A 12,141-nucleotide genomic window follows, 5' to 3' on the forward strand; every position below is an offset into this window, starting at 1 on the left:
CTGGCATTCCAAAATGCTCGATTAACATGGGTCCTCGCTCTTTGGCTTCGTTGCATATTGAAACATGATAGTGGTTCGAATTCCGCAGTATAGATTTCCGCAGCGACAAAGACCTCTAGACTTTCCGCCAGGTATCGGCTTCTCATTTTCAGCGTAGTAAGAACTACTTGTTGGATATGGGCGGTTGCGCCTTCCAACCCGGCGGTGCCACTGGAATCAATGAGGCAAAGGACAAGCCGTGGCAGCATGTAGGAGAAGAAGAACTTCCTCTGCAAGACGGATCCAGAGAGTGCTTGGAGGCTTCGGCATGTCCGCATGGTTGATATCAAGTTCGTAGGTTGAAGGCTATCCAGGACATTTTCGATCAGTTCAGGCGGCATTTGCTCAAGGGATGTTCTGATGCTATCAATAACTGTTTTAGAATGTCGCGAGCTCAAACGCAAGTGATAATGGTAGAAGATGGACCAGGCATTATGGCAACAACTCCTGGACTGTTGATGGCAACCTCCAGAACGGGGAGAGAAGAGGAATGGGAGCGGGGGAACTACGTTTATCTAGCCCAAATTACCAGCACATGACATACTTGCGTTACACAACGCCATGATGTAGAAAGCAACACATTTCTGCCGTAAGTTTTGAAGACTGGCCTCTGTATGTCTTGGCTGTCTCGGAACAAGGGCAAATCGGAAAGCCTCGTTGTTGGAACCAGACACTAGTTGTGCTGTGCAACAGTGCTAGGCGAATATCGAGAAACAGACATACAGCTTTATGCCACCTAAGGGATGATCAGATTGCCGACGAGCAGCAGTAAACAGCTGTCAAAGTGCTGACACCACCAGTAAGCGATTTGGTCTTGATCTGAAGAAGTAAGTAGCAGCAGCAGAGATCAACCTTTGAAAGTCCGCCGTCTCTCTTGGAACCTTCCAGGGCTGTTAACGCTTTTCTTTTCCTTTTCATTTTCTTTTCGGGCCTAGGGCTGTTTGCTTGCCAGCACGCCTGCCGTCTCTGAAAATTCGTCAGGGAGGTAGGCTTGGATATGGCCCCACAATTTCAAGATCATCTCCCGCTGCGGTGGTATCGATTCTTTCATCTGCGATCTAAAATACGCCAAAGTCGTCGTCAAAAAAGTGACTCATATCCAATTTCCAGGCGTTGGGACTGTACCGGCCGCGTTTTGGTACCGTCAATTGCCACCAAAAATTCCACAGCACGCGCCGTTCTGTCTATGGGTTCGAGCAGCGGCATTGACAACATTCTATTCGTAAAGCCCAGTCCTCGGCAAGCCAACAGCCTTTCTTCTACCTACACGACCTCGCCTATCAAGCCGAGTTCGAGCTTGCCCGCCAATTTCATTTTCGTCAGGCGACTTTGGAACGCCGTACCTCAAACCCCCACTTCCCAATCGGTTATCACCAAGGCACTTCGTACAATGTCATTCAGCCTGCCATTGCGCAACGAGAGAGCAAAACAAGACTCGGGAGTTTCGTCTTCCGGGGCTTGTAAGGAACCGGGAAATTTGACCACTCAGCGAAAATGAAGAAAGCATGGGTCACCCGAAGAAAGAATCAAGCAGCCAGAAAAGCCAACGCACAGGCTACTTTGACGACTTCTCAGTTACAGTGTAAGTTCTACCGTGCTAAATGAGTAGATTGCTAACTTTGGATAGCTGAACAAATTCGAAGCATGGGGGAAAACGACAAAGAGGCTGACAGCACGGCGTCCGATATTCAAGAACCGGCTCGCCTAATGGTCACATTCAATGTCCGGGAGATCATGTCAAGGATCCAAGCCCGATGCAATAGCAGCAGTGAAGCAGAGCAGCCTCCACAGATCTTTGAACAAGAATCAGAGATAGAAGTGCGTCTTCGTTTCATACTAGGTGCAACGCAATTGACACAGGCAGTTCCCAGCGGAAATAACCCAAGATCGAGTCGGTGAGCGCCGCAGAGGCTCTCAAACTTTGTGGGATATTCTCAATCGAGGGGTCGACGTCATCGACTCTATCGCCTCTCATCGCATCGTCTTTGCTGACGGAGCTCATAACATTCAGCTCTACGCCGTTATCAAAGGAAACCACATGTACGGAACCGGTTGGAAGACGGAGCTGGAACTGAGTTGGATCGCCCTGTCTGAGGTTACTGCGTACTGGGCTTCATTCCCGGGAGGACGCGATGGCGCTATCAATTCAATCAGCCCCATTCTCCTGAAGAAGCGAGCTCTCGTGGTCCTTGGCCATCGCAAGAGACGCTACGGCCGGCTTGAGCTCAAGGTGCTGTTGTTGTTGTTGTTGTTATATTTAACGCCGTGGCGGCAAGGGCGCAGCCGCCCTTGCGGCCGACCTCCCGAGGGGTATATGGCGTGGAGGGTCGCCGGCTCAAGCTATATACTCTACAGTACACGCCTCTTCCTAACGTCCTCCAAATCTTGCCCGTGGGCTACTATGTGTTCTATTTGTCCCTAGTTCCCGCTGGTTCCCTAGTTCCGTTGTGGTCTTCCGATCCTCTACGAGGAGGGGGTTGTTACTAAGGTCTAGGTCAAGACCTAGTCCCTAGTACCGCGGGCAGATCTTCTGGAAGAAGTCTGTCACGGAGAGAAAGGCCTGGAAGCCTTCATGATCAGTAATTAGCCCCTTATAGTACTGCTCAAGAGATCCTATAGGCCCTATAGGCTCCTGTGAACTAGAAGGGTGGAGGGTGGGCCACTGAAGCCGCCTCACTAAGGTCTTTCGGCAGTAGACTAGGTGGTCTACTGCCTTTGCCTCCCCGCAGGAGCAGGTAAGTAGTGCTTCTGTATGGTTGAAGCGTTGGTGATATTGCTCGAAGTCTCCATGCCCTGAACGGGCTGCCAGGAGATGGTGAAGGATCGCCCGTGGCAGGGTCAGTTCAGGAGGGCAGGCGAGGGAAGCCTTTAGCCCTAGTTGGGTGTGGCAGGACGTTGCCTCTTGCTTCCACCATCTTCTATGCTGGCGGTATATTCGCTCTCTAGCAAGCCGTTTGATCCCTGATAGGGTAGCTAGTTGGCCCCTAGGGACTGGCAGGGTTGTGCCCTCCTTAGCTAGGATGTCTGCTTCCTCGTTTCCTTTGATACCCTGGTGCCCTGGGGACCAGTGGGTTTGTATGTTGTATATCCTAGCTGCCTCTTGGATCTCAAGGAAGGCAGCTTGTGAGGAGTCTGGGGCCATGCCTCGGATCCCCTGGATAACGCTGGTATTGTCGATACAGATATGTATAGGCTGGCCCTGGGAGGTAAGGAGGGCCCGTCGGAGCCCTGCCCTCGCCCCTTCGGCCTCGCCATCAAATACTTCTGCTATGCCGAGGCGTCCGCAGCCCTGGGCTATGCGTTTATTCTTACGGTAGATGACAAAGCCAAATCCTGTAGCGCCATCAGGGGCTTTAGAGCCATCTGAGTAGACGATAGTATGCTCTTTTGGCACCGTCTTGAGCCAGGCCTGGAAGATCCTGGCTGCTACTTCCTTCGTCTGTGTAACTATAAGGTTATAGGACCCTGGGAGGTATTGCGGCTGTAGAAGTGCTGGCCTTGGGCACTTAGGTAAGAGGCCAGCTGTCCTTTGGAGCCTGGTCTGCTGCCGCCCTGGCTGTAGAAGCCTTGGGACCAAGGGATGTTGTTGGTCAACCTTCTGTAGGCGTGTAGCGAAGCGTAGTCGCGCTGCCTCGAGGGCTACCTCTGCTGTAGGTAGGCCAGCATCTCGGATGAGGGCACTGGTTGGTGTGGTCCTCCAGACAGGTAGGATAGCCCTTGCTGCTGCTGTAAGAACTCTTCCGACTCTACAGGCTAGACCCTTCTGCCCTGTGCCAACTGTAGCTATCTGTGAAGCAGTACTGCTACTAGTACTGTTGTTGCTGCTTAGAGCTGGCTTAGTCAGGCCTGCATACCAGGTTTCCGCTCCATATAAGGCTATCGGGAGGGCGCAAGCAATAGCTGCTTTTCGGACTGCAGCTGCTGGGAGCCCCCCTTTTGTGTTTGTAAGGTGCTGTAGGAAATAGGCTACCTTCTTTGCTGCTGCTACCTTTATTCCTACATGGTGTTGGAAGGTGAGTCTCTTGTCAAACCAGACCCCTAACCATCTTACAGGCTTTGTTGAGGCTTTAATAGTCAGCTCAAGGTGCTGTACCAAGGGGTGGCTCCAAATCCCATTTGGGTGGAGGATTGGAAGGTCCAAGCTGGTCAGGAAATGGACGCACGCACTATGGATGACTACTGGAAGGCCATCGCCGTACAGCCTGGACCGTACGGTTTTCAAGAAGTTGTGGAGGAAACAACGCTGGAGCTCAATATTCAACCAGAGTGGCCGATGACCATGGGGTCTTTATGAGGTGGAGGGTTTAAGGGCATCTGTGCGTCTTGTCTTCGCATATGCCGGGCAAGCAATTCAGAAGCACGATTTTGGCGGAGCTTGGAGAGCATCACACGACATCGGCTGCTCAAAGGTCGACTTTGCTCGCTCGCCTACCCATCAATAGCATTGCCTCTCCGTAGCAATGCAAAAAAACCTCTCAGGGCTCAGCTCAAGAGCATTCACACTTGGTCATCTTAGGAGTGCACCGTCTTATTGCGGAAAGAAAAATCGATTGCTCTGTTCGTAATGCGCACGCATCTGGCGTCATCGACCCCATTGACAGATCCTCCAGACCTTGTGCCGGCGTGGCACTCATTAAAAAGCTGTCACTATAATAATGCAGTTCGGGTGTCGAGGAAACTGGCCTTACAAGCAGGTGTGACTCACTCCCAACAAATTTCAAGCGCGTATCTTTGAAGCGACTCATTCCACTCGGCTGGATGGAGATTGGCAGACTCTGCACAACTGCCGACAGACGCTTGCTAGCCCGTGCCGCAGGTGCTCAGTTCAGTTTGCGATCGCCGGCCAGTATGGCGACCGTACGAGCGGCACTGGAGAAGACTTCCAAGGCGCTGGCGAAAGCCGGCTCGGTGTCCTGCAGGAAGTCGCTGTCGATGCTGGCTTTAGCGACCATGCACGCGAGGTTTACCAGCTTCTCGGTAGCTTGATCCATTGCCATCACTGTCAATATGTCAGAAGACTTGCTTGAGAAGGGGTGATTGCCTTACAAGAGCGCACCGTTGAGTTAGATGCTTGGGAGGAAGGGCTCGGAGGAGCGTCGTCGACAGCCGCGGTGGATGCGACAGACTCGTCCTTATCCTTGTTTTTGGACTGCTTGTTGGTACCGCGATCCATCGTCAGCTTTCAGGTTTGCCGCAGCTGTTGTTGAGAGATGTCTTCGAAGTGACTCTGGTGTTGAAAGCAGCAGAAAGCGTGATAGTCAGCTGTCGCAAAATGGCGGAAGGGAAGTCGTTGGATCCAGGTTGCTGGTAATACAGGAGTGGGTTCAAGGCATTGGTGAGAGCTGGGTTCCATAGCCTTGGGTCCCGTCTGCACAGTTACCACTTCAGCCCTCCAAGTCTGATCGGGAGGAGACACCCCGCTCCAATCAAATCTTGTACTGTGGAAGAAGTTAGCACCTCGATGCAGGGCGTCATGGTACCTCGTGCTTTCATGGTATGAAGTTCCAAAAGAAACCTACTTGGTTCTATTCTGAAAGAACTCCCTCCTGGTTTGATCACACAATGAGACAGAACTCACAGAAATATCACTCATTCGCATGACGCCTTCCTTGTCCTGATGTATTGATATTGAAATTAGCCATTTTATCTCCATACAAAACTTATTTCCTAATTATTCAAGCGGAATTTTGGGATTTGCTCTTAAGCTTACCATTTTGGGTCCTCTGGGAATAATCGGAATGGCCGTTTGACATGGGCGCTAAACACGACAGGCCCGCGGATTCCACGGTATAGTCACCTTGCCAATGCAAAGCCGGCGAGTCTAAGCCAATTCCAACACAAAAATAGCCGCGACATGTTAGGCGAGGATCGGCGACTGCTGCTACACTTTCACTCCTTGGCAGCAATACATCGCACTCCCCTTACATGGGGCAAACCCCCCAGACCTACTAAGTGTTCTGTTGTCAACAGCTAAACATGTTCTTCTGGCAGACGGATATACACTTGATGCCCGCGGAATGCCCGCCGAATACGATGTTACGTCAGACAATCCGTTTGTTTTTGTAGTCAGACTCACGGAGTTTCCACTCGGCGATTGTAACTGCTAGGTGGGGTTTGTGCTGCTATTATGAACTGTGTTGAGTAGAATTTCTTGGAACTCGAATCATTTTCTCTTTCATCTATTATCATCTGCTAGTCATCGAAGTCCGAAGCTCTGCCGTATCTTCGTAGATCATTCAAAGTCGTTGTGCCAAAGTCAAAGTCTTTAAATTGCTCCTCCAGTGTGCGGTGGGCGGGACGTGGTTTTCTCAGCTGGTCATCAAGTTCGTGGGCCTCGGCCATTTGCACCGTGAGAGTCCCTTCCGTACTTGGGTCAGAGTCCTTGACATTCTTGTCGGACTTTTGCCCGGAACGTTCTCTAGTTCGATGGAAGCTAAACAAAGGACGGAGTGTTGGTAGGCAGCAACATATCACCGCACTTGAATAACTGGTCAATAGGTTCCACCCACGTTGGCAATTGAGCTTGTACACATACCAGTATGCCTCCAGACCGGTCCAGATCATAAGATCGACTGTCCCCCAAGTCGGATCTTTGAAGTCGAATGTTGTGACTTTGACTAGACGGATAATGGTTATAAAACAATTGCTAACCCCTATGATTAGAAGCCGTGTAGAAGAGCCAACGTAAAGCTACGCGCTGAGCCAGACAGGACTTACAAGCCGCCAAACACAAAGGACATCAATAAAAGCATCTTCTTGTACCATGACATCCGCAATTGTGCCGCATAAGGCATCGGAAGAATGATAAGAATGAAATCGGTGATGATACTGCCGACCGCTATGCTGATGTAGAGTTTCGAAATATCGATACAGTTTTTGTGGTTTGTCCAGAAGTTCGAGACGGGATTGCAGGCCAGAATCAGCGGTAGTGTCTGACATAACCTTGTCAGCGGGCTTCCTACTCATCGCTAGCCAGCCACTCCAATTGAATTCGCTAAAGGGTGTGTCCTTGAGGGTTCGTGAGCAATGCAACATTGTTACTTACAGCGTAGATTGCCCAAGCCATGATGAAGGCCATCAAGCCGTATAAGTAGTATCGCGCGTTAAAGAGCCCAAATATTCGATGGTACAACACCACGAGAGATAGCCTCGCAGTCGCCAGTCCAAACGGATACAAGATCTCGTTGGCGAATATTGTTTGGTAGAAGTAGACAATGTTCATCGGATCCTCCTCCTGGACCACGACTTCGTGTCTGCCGAGACCGAACCGTAGCCAAAGCATCGTCCCGGTGAACACACCAGCGATGAATACCTGTGACTCTTTGGTTAGTTATGTTCCAGTTGAAACCATTCAAGTCATCCCATCACAGGAAAGCAGCGTGAAGTTTCGACCGCAGTGGACCGAGAGGTCTTCGTCGGGCAGAAGAACCTACCAGGCTTGCTATAGCCAGCCAATCATCCCACGTAAACCTCCTCCCCGACACCCTTGCCGCAGCTAATCTCGCCAACACGGAGATAATTGACAGAAGGAAGAACGTCAGATGTATCGCATAGACCTCATCCGCTCGACTCTCGGCTCTGAAGGCCGAATCCTCCTCCGGGGTCATGGAAGGCATGCCTCAGCCGCGTCCAGTGACCGATAGAGGCAATTGGATGGCTGGAAAATCCGGTCACCATGAGGGACGCTGTTGGATTTCAGTTTCGATGAACGAGCGAATGGACGATAGGTGGGGGAGCACTAGAAAACCTCTGGAAGAACTCCTCGTAGTTTTAACACATGGAAACGTCGGTCTGAAACGGCTTTCCGGTGGTCTTTGCTGGTTTACATGAGCAGAGTTTGGTCAAGGCATTACCTTCGAACAAAAATGGAACTTTCCATCCGAGTCTATCCCAGGAAGGTATGTCATAACAGTGCCCACGATTCATGAACCGACTTACCCCAAGAAATCATTTGACGGGGTTAGGATTATACATGCATTTCAGGGTATCCGGCAATGTTAAGGCAGACACACGCGTTCCAAGCCACGGTATTTTAACTCGCGAGCCACTCGGAATATTCGTTTTTCGTCATAGCTCTCTTCCCGGCGGGAAGGTTCCAACGGAGGACGACTAACAAAGGATTACCCCTGTCAATGCTGAGGGGTTGACTTGAAGGTTGCTGACTTCAGAATTTTGTTTTATCAATGATGCGCGCACCAGCCCTACTTCACGATTCATTCGAAGAACAATCCACTAGGATTGAGAGGATGCCGTGAGAAATCATGGCACGGAACGGAGAAACTATTCGATTTTACGCTTCTACGGTCAACCAGGGATGACCTTTGAGACTAATTCTGAGACTCGCTTCGGTGCGACCAACCAAATTGGTTGTCAAATTCGGCAAACATTTCGCTTCTGAGCGACAACCCAAGATAGGAAAGTGACCAGCGTAATTCACATAGCTGTAGCCTTGTGAAAGGACAGAACAAATGCAATGGTGTTTGCTAATACTTCATCACTCTCAGTTGTAGTGAGGATCCTAGGACTCGAAAACGCGCGAAAGATTGATTGCATTACGAGAGCTTATCATTGTTAAGGCCTCCACGGGTCAGCTCTGCATCGTCCAGTTTATTACCCCGCACCGGCATTGTCTCGTCTGACACGCAACAATAGGCCACGCTACAGGTATAAGATCTCAATACTCCGCAACACTCGCCTGCGTGAGGCAAACGTCAGTGTTCCGCAAGTGACCTTTTACTACATCATATACATATTCTGCAACGCAGACTTTGAATCGAAATAGCTACATGTAAGACAAGATTATGCGGTAGTCAGAGCCGCAGCCTTTTGCATTTTAATTACCTCATTGGCCATGGATTCCAAGCAGCTCCCATGCCTCAGCAATCACTCGAAGCAATGAGAAACTGCAATTGCCCGTCTTTGTCATTCTTACATGATGCCAAGAGGTGGTGCAGTCTACTTGCTGGGGGGTGATGATTCCTAGTGGCAGCAGCAGTAGCAACATGCAGAACTTAGTCCCTGGTTATATGAATTGATTCAATGGCCTTTAGAATTCGTCGATCGCAGCGAATCAATAACTGCATTGCCCTTTTTCTTCCTTTGGTAGACTCGGGAATTGCAATGGGTTGTTAAGTCACCAATCTTCCCCACAATTGAGAGATCCTCACCCCAGATGTGTAGCTGTGCGCCAAGTGCAAGTCCCAACAGCATATGGTGGTTCGAAACCCCGCACTCCAGGAACATCGGCTCGAGTTTCGGCAAACCCCCGGTCCAAACTCGGCTACAAAAAGGCGCTGGATTCTCATGTCTCTCATCCTACACACAGTCATAAAGATTGGAACGCGGAATACAGACGATCACGATAGCCACATGTCGGCAATTAAGTTTGAAGGATGGCTAGGCCTGGGTCCGGACTCTGCGAAGGGAAAGATGGAATGGGGTTCTTTTGAACCAAAGGCTTGGACCGAAAATGACATCGATATTCAAATATCCCACTGCGGAATTTGTGGATCTGACTTGCACACACTCCGTTCTGGCTGGGGCAAGACTGACTATCGTAAGTCTTCTGCGTCTTTGAAAAAGCAGAGAACATCCTCTTCTAACTTTCTTCCAGCATGCTGTGTCGGTCATGAAATTGTTGGGAAAGCCGTTCGTGTTGGCTCGAATGTGCGCCACATTCGTCTTGGTGATCGCGTTGGGGTTGGTGCCCAGGCCCGGAGTTGTCTCCGGACCGATTGCCCAGACTGTTCTCGCGGAGAGGAGAATGCCTGCGTTCGAGAACGTGTCGACACCTATGGGTCTATCTACCCAAATGGTGAAGGGAAGTCTATGGGTGGTTATGCGGACTATAACCGCACCAACGGCCGCTTCGTATTCAAGATTCCCGATGGCCTGCCATCTGAGGCGGCGGCACCAATGCTATGTGGCGGTATTACAGTCTACGCACCTTTGAAAAACCACGGATGCGGTCCCGGAAAGACGGTGGGTATTATCGGGCTTGGCGGATTAGGGCACTTTGGAGTCCTTTTTGCCAAAGCTATGGGCGCCGACCGAGTGGTAGCAATCTCAAGGCGACGATCGAAAAAAGGCGATGCACTCGCGCTCGGAGCGGACGAGTATATTGCGACTCTTGACGATGAGAAATGGGCCAGGAAAAACAGGAGAACTTTGGACCTTCTGATTTGCACAGTCTCAAATTCTGATATGCCTCTTCAGCAATATCTGAGCTTGTTGAAATGGGGAGGATCCTTCGTTCAAGTCGGGTGAGTCTACTTCGAATGCGCGCAATAGAATGAAAAAGCGACATTTGGCCACCTTTAACTAATACGTACTTTTCAGATCTCCTGATGGAGGGAAGCTGCCCGAAATCAGTGCCTTTACACTCATCATGAATAACATTCAGGTCGGCGGCAGCAACATTGGGTCTGTGAGTCAAATCCAAGAAATGCTAGAGTTTGCTGTGAGGCAAAACGTCAAGCCTTGGATCCAGACGAGATCCATGAACGATGCCAACCAAGCAATAGTGGACATGGAGGGTGGAAAAGCGCGATACAGATATGTGCTTGTCAACGAAAGGCATTTCGGAGTTTCAGTTGCCTGATGTTCCTGAGACTTGCCACGATGAAGATCTGCTTCTCAGTCCTCAAGCCTAAAGGTCAGGTCCGCTGCGAAAAGAGCTTCAGCCAACGCATGTTTGACAATATGATCAGCTTTCAACAACAACGTTAAGAAATGTATATAGACTCATCCGTAAGGGTAAGAAAGACAATTTCCGTCACCTTTTCAAAACGCTCCGCGCACAGAATCCGTGGTTCAACGTCGTTCATGCGTTCTCGTCGTCTGGCGCTGGCTACACAGTTGGTGTTTCGACGTTTCCTCTGTCATATTTCTTGGAACTAAACGAGCTTGTTTTGGTAGTGGGGAATCTACAACTGCGTACCGGAGAAGCATGGAAGGCTTATCGCCGTCTGCTTCAACACCATATGACTCCTAAGGTCCTATACGAAGTAGTCATCCGAACATTTATACAACCTTTACCCGACTGTTAGATCTATGGGCATTGAATTTGACGTTGCTCCCAGGAAGCTCTCAAGCGTTGGAAGTCACATCTTCTGTGCAGCCCTCAACGCTGTCTTTGATTTTGGGTCCATGAATTCCACGGTGGGAAGAGCACTTATTCCACCGATTGGAAAACTCTTCACAAGAAATGACGAGTACAAACAATAATTTAATGAAACTACTGTCAAGTAAGATTTCATCTTGTTTCTGCCAGCATCAACTGATCCAGCATTTGAGGCCACATTGGAAGCAGCAGAAAATGTCACAGGAGTGACCTTCAGCGGTTCTCCCGACATTGCCAGGTGGTTGATCGGCCTGAAGCCCAGCGTGCAGCAAATGAGAAGGGCAAGAGATACCTTTCACAGGACTCAAATACTGGAGGCTGCCAAACGATATCAGACACAAGAGATGAATGCCAGCAACGTGGCGAGAGAGCAAGAAAGACAGCAGGTGTATTAATGTCAGACTTTGAAAGACTTAGACGTCGATCTTCTAGTCACTTGAACAAACGTTGACAATATAGAAGGCTTTAGGTTTCGTCATTACTGGCCATGACACAACAAATACTACTCTCTGTTGGTGCGTCAATTTTCCCGCAGAAAATTCGGCAGGTCAAAGCAGACTTCGAGCTCATCTACGTCAATTTCATTCTTTGGCTATTGCTGAGACTTGTCTGCCCTCCCATGAGAAAATCACACGTCCAGACATTTGATATCTAGATGCTGTTATTGAGGAATTTTTGCGCCTTCGTACACCGCTATCGCGTAAGATCTGCAATGCAATGGAGTTAATAGTCCTGGGTCACTACATCCTAAAGGGCCCTAAAGTGTTCATTGCGAGCAGGGGCCCGAGCTTTATAGAACCTGGATTTGATGTTGAGGAGAAAATGCGAAGCTCATCATGCGGAACTGCCGCCAAAGAAAGCGAAATCAGAGTTTGAGAGACGGATGGTATGAAAAGTTTCTGTCTAGAGAGGTGGCTTGTAAAGGGCGATCTGGGAGACGAGCTATTGATGCACTTGCTAGACCTGAGACTTCATTAGAT

General features: G+C 49.8%; 3 protein-coding genes across 3 annotated transcripts; 1 reads left to right on the forward strand and 2 right to left on the reverse strand.

Annotated features, from left to right (window-relative positions):
* Positions 1-4,859: 4,859 nt before the first annotated feature.
* CGGC5_v011781 (uncharacterized protein) lies at positions 4,860-5,212 on the reverse strand (the record flags this gene model as incomplete). Its single annotated transcript, XM_032027777.1, has 2 exons — positions 4,860-5,038; positions 5,086-5,212. The coding sequence occupies 2 exons, from the start codon at positions 5,210-5,212 to the stop codon at positions 4,860-4,862; spliced, it is 306 nt and encodes a 101-aa protein (XP_031875891.1).
* Positions 5,213-6,231: 1,019 nt separating this feature from the next.
* Positions 6,232-7,646, reverse strand: SAT4-9 (Satratoxin biosynthesis SC1 cluster protein 4; the record flags this gene model as incomplete). The annotated part of the gene is made up of 5 exons (XM_066152584.1): positions 6,232-6,517; positions 6,575-6,685; positions 6,757-6,971; positions 7,085-7,351; positions 7,473-7,646. 5 exons carry the CDS (start codon positions 7,644-7,646, stop codon positions 6,232-6,234), a joined length of 1,053 nt encoding a protein of 350 aa, XP_066007977.1.
* Positions 7,647-9,408: 1,762 nt separating this feature from the next.
* Positions 9,409-10,639, forward strand: ADH7-0 (NADP-dependent alcohol dehydrogenase 7; the record flags this gene model as incomplete). Its single annotated transcript, XM_032027776.2, has 3 exons — positions 9,409-9,595; positions 9,653-10,301; positions 10,378-10,639. The coding sequence occupies 3 exons, from the start codon at positions 9,409-9,411 to the stop codon at positions 10,637-10,639; spliced, it is 1,098 nt and encodes a 365-aa protein (XP_031875888.2).
* Positions 10,640-12,141: the final 1,502 nt, after the last annotated feature.

This window comes from Colletotrichum fructicola, assembly GCF_000319635.2.
Source record: "Colletotrichum fructicola Nara gc5 chromosome Unknown KSG_Nara_v1_contig07, whole genome shotgun sequence".
Lineage (NCBI taxonomy): Eukaryota > Fungi > Ascomycota > Sordariomycetes > Glomerellales > Glomerellaceae > Colletotrichum > Colletotrichum fructicola.